We start from the raw sequence: 6,151 nt of genomic DNA on the forward strand, positions 1-6,151 counted from the left end.
GGGGCAGGGCTCTCGCCTGAAGGGCGAGCGTCGCACTGCTTGGGCTGTAGTGGCGAGTGGTTGATTGGATGGGGCGAAAGAAACAAAAAGGAGGAGGAACAGGATGGATGAAATGATGACAAAGGGAAAAAAAGCGCTCACGAAGCATTTAAAGGACGAGGCTGGGACAGAAATGAAGACAATGATAAAGGGCCCGCTGTTGCAATCGGAGTGAAAAAGGATGGCATGGTGGAGGGAGAGAGAGAAAGCGGGGCAATTGAATCAATTGGACCCTCTATTCTTGCTGCCTGTTGCGCACTGCGAAGTGAAAGACGGAGTTCAGTAACACGGCTAGGCGCGGCCCGTACTACTTGCAGGGCGTGTGGAGGTGGTCCGCTTTGGGTAGGGTGTTATGTGGGGTGCCTAATATGTGGAAAACATTTTCATAGCCTGAGGACGTCTCCGACCAGACGCTGCGACCCCTCGAGGACACGTGAAGACTGCGAACGAAGGTAAGGAGTGGGATATTTCCTCAGTGGTCGCATTGCCGCTGCTGTAGTAGGAAGTGAGAGCATGGTTTTTGTTGCAAGGGCAGGCATATGGGCCTTTGTATAACCCCTGCTACATCTCTAATGAATAATTCGCTCTACCGCCGGTCTCCAACTTTCCCTTACCACCCCGCAGCTGTTTTGGCAGTTCATGTCCCCATGGAGGCATGTCTTCTCCCAGCCCTCAGTGGCTTTTCTCCGTTCTACAAAAACAAAGGAGGTCGATTTGCTCTTTTTTCTTACATTTCTCCGTTTCACCCACCTCCTACTACCCTCCTAGCTTCGATACCTACCACCACGCTACATATCACCCCTTCAGTTCGAAGGCCAAGTTGGAGTCCCACAGCGGAATTAGGGTTAGACAGGTTCCGGCAGAATAAAAACTCGGTGAGGCACACAGGAATGCTAATGAATAATGATTTCGCAGGTTTTGAGCTATATGGTTTGGCTCGCTATGTTTTGCCAGTAGCTATGCTACAAAATATTGTTACGTGGTGGTTGGAGCGGTGAGCTGAAGTGATGGAATAAATTTACCCGGTGTCAGCGATCTTTGCGCGAGCATGGCTAGGTTCACAATGGGTGCTTCGTCTTCTTCCTGGATGGACGACACGGTGAAGTGTGTCCCTGTAAGCGTTATCAGGTGCTCGTGTAAATATTTTTAAACGTGTCTGCAAAAACTCTTTTCGGCCCAGCTGTGAAAGCCTTTGGAGTCTGACTTCTATACTTAAGCATGCTTGAGTTTTTACTCAAATCACACAGTAACCTTCTGCTGCTGTGGCGTTTTTCTTTGGGTGCATACAGGAACGGCGGCGCCTGCGCCGAGTTTTTTCGTGGAAAATATACTGCTACAGTGGGAAATGAGAGCAAAAGAAATTTGACCCGCAGATGGCGAAGCAGATTTTTCGTCATCACACCGGAGCGCTCGTATGCATGAAGGAAGTCATACAGGAACAAAGACCTCTTTAGAAAGACTGACGGCTCAAGGCTGGCGCTGGCTAGTTCGCTTCGCGTGCATTTCTATTTCGACGCTTCCGTTAGCAATATTCGAGGTGCTGTCTGTTAACACGAGGCGCATACTGCATTAAACGCTTCTGTTTGTGAACCGTACAGCGAAATTCATACGCCGAATTTCAGGGCTCGGTCTTCCAGGTTTGCACAATCCGGGATTGGAACCAGGGAAAAATACCTCAATGACACTGGACTGACATGCCGCCGCAAACAGAGTAAGTCCTACGTAAGGCTTTTCTTAGCAATAATTCTGAGTTTGGGAATTCTACCAGTGTATGCTACTGTTCGACTTCACATGCTTCTGTTGTGTTGAAAAGAGAAAAAAAAAAGATGCTGATGTTTCTTTGTTCCGTGGTTTGGTTTAGACACAACCGCCTGTGCGGTAGTTTTTGCCAAGATGTAATGTAGGAAAATGTCGATCTATATTGAGAAACCCAAACGAGCAATTTGGGTGCCCAAAATGAAGTATTTAGTGTCACAAAACTATTCTTTATTGTCCCAGCAACCTCAATAATAAAAGCTGGTTTAGTTGAGCACTGTCATTTTTTTCGGCACTACTTAAGTGCCTAACATGAAAAGGTTATCTCACTGGTGCGTTCCATCTAAAAATCGGGGGCAGGTTCAGACGTTGAGAAAAAAAAGGTTTTTTTTATTAGCTATAACTGAAAACCCGAAGCTATTATGGACACCAAAAGAGGTTTAACTCAAAGCTGCACAGCCGCATAGGTATGTATAGGTATAGCTGCAGCTATAGAGCTTCGCGACGAAGGATCTTTATGTATGTGCCCGTACACCATCACACCAACAATAACCCCAGTAAAACGCCGAATTTTAATCTAGTCGGCACTGCATACTGAAAATTCGCTGGCTAAACTTAGACATAACAAATGGGATAACAAAGATACTGGGAGGAGGACCGAATTGCGCTTCGTCTGAGTCCCTTTGTTGTCCCATTTGTTTAGTCTAAGTTTACCCAGCGCATTTTCAGTATGGAGCAGTACCAACTAGCTCCATTCTTGGTCCGTGTGAATAGTAGGCGCTTGCATGCATCGCTTATCACGGCAATAGAAACGAAAAACTATTAAGAATTAGTGGAAAATTGCTGAAGTCGAAACCAGGGCTACCGGAAGAATTTCTCCTATCGTTGACTTTTTCGACCTCAATCAGTACACGATGCATGTGCGGAGCAGTCGCGGGTGTCCGGTTTGTGAAGCGGGTATTAAAAGAGGCATTCCTCGGCACCAAGGCAGATTTTATGTTCAGCCTAGCACGAGGCATCGAAGTCGCTACTATGATGACAATGACATTCCAGGACGAGGCTGGGGTGCCTTGAATGGGTCGAGCACGTTATTGTGGGGCAGTCTCATGAAAACACTACAGAAGCTGCCAAGTGAGCACGGGAAGCTTTCTATGCGAAGCAATTGGTGACCTCCCTGGCTCGAAATTTGACGTTCTTCGCACACACGCACCCCACAAAATGGCAGATGGCGGAATGAGTGGACAACTGGCTGTTTAAGCGGGAAGAAAATTTCGGCAAATTTGGTTCTTGATGGGATTCGTACCAGGGGCCTCTGGAATGCGAAAGTGGCATGCATTACAAAACAAACAATGAACAAAGAACAATGAAACTTATTGGCATCATATAAAAAGTTCACGATTACGGAGGGCGGCAGGAAAAGCTGCCTCAAAGGACAGCTTGACAGAGCTGCGGGCCCCCTTGCGGAAGCAGCCCAACACAACGAATAAAAAAATTAACAATCGCATAGAAATAAAATTTTCATGGTGTCTTATGTGATCGAATAAAAGGTATACAACAAAGTAGATATACCCCTCAATAAGCACCAAAAAAGAAAGACATAGGCGCGTTATAAATGGCCATGTCAGGCGCTAAAAATACCACCACAGTTCACGGAATCTAGCGTACTAAAGGTGAACCGATCGCAACGAAAAGGGGACACCGAACAGTCCAATCAAAAACGGCAAGCATGTGTTTGTTCAGGATGGTCGGCTTCTCTTTTTTGGATCGAATGTACCCTCCCGGCCAGACGGAATTCTGTCAAGAGGTCTGCTTTACTAAAGGTGGACCGGTTGACTGTGTTGCGGCCTTCAACTTGAAAACGTGATTTGCAGACATGTGCCCAGACCTACGTGAGTAATGTAAGCATGTACATCGCAGAAACGGCAATCACGGGAGTGTTATAGCACATTCACGCTACCTGTGCTCATTTTGACAAGGCATGCCGATGCGGGTTTCGGACGAGTCGTAGTAACGGTTAGAAGAAGAAAAGAGGCGAAGAGAAAACAAAAAAATAATGAATGCGTTGCGACCTTCAAATATAATGTGTTTTGGAGGCATTTTCTGAGTCCTGCAGGAGTAATGTCAGCACAGCATGCTAACTACAGACGTAGAAATTAGAGGAGTAGTAAGATAGTTTAACACATAATATTCTCTTGCTTGGCGAAGCGAACGTGGGTGTGGGATCCGGATCGTAGTAACCAAGAGATGAAGAAAAAAGTCTAAAAAAGTAAACGATAATAATAGGAATAATGAAAAAGCACGTCAGGCAATTGGAAGCCCATGCACTTGCCATGACTAAATCATAAATGCGAACTTGTGAGACGTTTTTGTTTTCGAAATGAGCCAGATTTACCTAACGCGAATTTGAGAAACAAGCGGAAGTTCGTTACCGGACTTAAAGATCATGCCGTCAAATCTCTTATATGATATATTTTAGATGTCAGCTCGGGGAAGTTTATGGCCACAAGTAATTAAAAAGTATGCCGTGAATGTGAGCAATGTTTGGGGGATAAGCCGGGATTTGGTTCATATTGAATTGAAACACTCAAATTAGAGCTGCATTAGTGTAAAAACTTCATTTAACTTGACTTTAAAGCATTGTGCGATTGAGTTTTGGTGGAAAAGGCATTGAAATATGCAACAGGGCCTCAAGAAAAGTAGAAATGTACACGGAGAGCAGATGAGTCCTCTCGGCACCGTTAGAAGCTGTTTTCGAATCCTTCCGTAGGATACTTTTCTTAGGCACGCCTAAGGCAGTTGCAAAGAACCCAAGCCCTTCATTGGTTTGCATTATTTTCCAAAACTCTTCACAAGGAGGCTGGTCATATTTTCTTCTTCACTTTAACGAATTGGTTTGTTCTGTCAATGGGGGAGGGGGTGTATTTTCCAGGGCTTGTATGCGGCGGATATTTCGTTAAGTACGAAATTGTTAAATATGGGAGTAAAAAATAAATATAACCAGAAATATTTCGTAGGGTAGGGTGAGACAAAATGAAATCATTGTTTCCCATCTCTCAGTTTCATTTTCTTCACTTCGTCGTTGATATGTGGAAACTGACCTCTCGCTGATCTTTTAATTGCCGTCCGAATTCATAAGTTCGCTCCGGAAGGGAAAGAAACACTTCCGGAAACACCCACGAAACAGTCTTAACAGTCGAACCAAAAGCGAACGCCCATAGGGCAAATGAATTTGGCTCGTTTCGAGCCGTGAAACACCAGGATCTGACTCACTTTCGAGGCGAACTACGATCTTCGTACGAGTTTTCCGGGCGCTATCTCAAATATTTTGTATCCACCTATTTTTATGAGAAATTTGCCGATTTGTCTTATCACTTCAGTTTTATCCTATGTAGTTTCGGTTTCTGGTTCTGCATTATTCCGAAAAAAAAACGCCTCATGTGTTTGTAATGTTTTCATCAAAAAATATATGCCGTTCTTTCAAAATACTGCAGCAACAGTGACAGGCGTGTTTCATCTTTTGACCTTCAATGACGTCTACACAACGTCTAATCGTCTTTTCATTTTCATCTTCTTCAGATTCGTCGAAAGGAGCAACCGGGATGACATGGCAGAAGCCGTAGGCGGTGGCCGTTCCTTGCCGGTGCCGGTGAAGTGGCGGCCGGTGCCCTTAGCCTTCCGGGCGTACATCTACGCCATCCAAGGCTACTTCATCGAGGTCACATTCACGGCACTCTACGACTTCCTGGCGGGCACGGGGGGTATGCAGCTGCGTGGCTGTTCCAGCATCTGGAGCCTTTTCATCTACTCCGTCGCAACCTTGGTGATGGAAAGGGTAAGCACGCACCTCCGACAACTGGGACTACCGCTTCTGGTCATTGCACTCGCCCACACCTTGTGGATGTACGCCTGGGAGTTCACCACGGGATGTCTGCTGAGGGCGATAGGAGGATGTTCGTGGGACTACCAGCACTACCGGTACAACTTCGCTGGCCTGGTGACGCTCGAGTACGCACCGTTGTGGTTCCTGCTGGGTGTCACGTTTGAACTCTTTTACGCTCCAAACATTAAACGTTTCGGATGGCTGGACAACTCAATTTCGTGGGAATAAGAAAGTCCCTTTCGACACACTCTTTACGAGTTCTCGTAATAATCGTTATGCTCTCCGAGCTATGATGTCCTCGTAATGCTGAAAAGTGGAAACGGTGCATAACGCAATACACTGGTCTCTCGCCACTAACAAGAAGATATTTGGATGTCATCCCTGAATTCAATTTGGTTCAGTGGTGTTTTCTTATCAACAGAGGAAAGCATACAGTGTTAGGAAAAGGACTCAAAATCAGAGACGGCAGGGGAACCT

At 45.7% G+C, this 6,151-nt stretch overlaps 1 protein-coding gene across 1 annotated transcript; it reads left to right on the forward strand.

Moving 5' to 3' along the window:
* The first annotated feature begins 310 nt into the window (after positions 1-310).
* Positions 311-5,912, forward strand: LOC144141710 (transmembrane protein 229B-like). Its single transcript, XM_077673222.1, has 3 exons — positions 311-491; positions 1,662-1,750; positions 5,371-5,912. Exons 2-3 carry the CDS (start codon positions 1,734-1,736, stop codon positions 5,900-5,902), a joined length of 549 nt encoding a protein of 182 aa, XP_077529348.1. The 5' UTR covers positions 311-491; positions 1,662-1,733; the 3' UTR covers positions 5,903-5,912.
* Positions 5,913-6,151: the final 239 nt, after the last annotated feature.

This window comes from Haemaphysalis longicornis, unplaced genomic scaffold (genome assembly GCF_048455015.1).
Source record: "Haemaphysalis longicornis isolate Haplotype H1 unplaced genomic scaffold, Haemaphysalis longicornis Haplotype H1 scaffold_6, whole genome shotgun sequence".
Lineage (NCBI taxonomy): Eukaryota > Metazoa > Arthropoda > Arachnida > Ixodida > Ixodidae > Haemaphysalis > Haemaphysalis longicornis.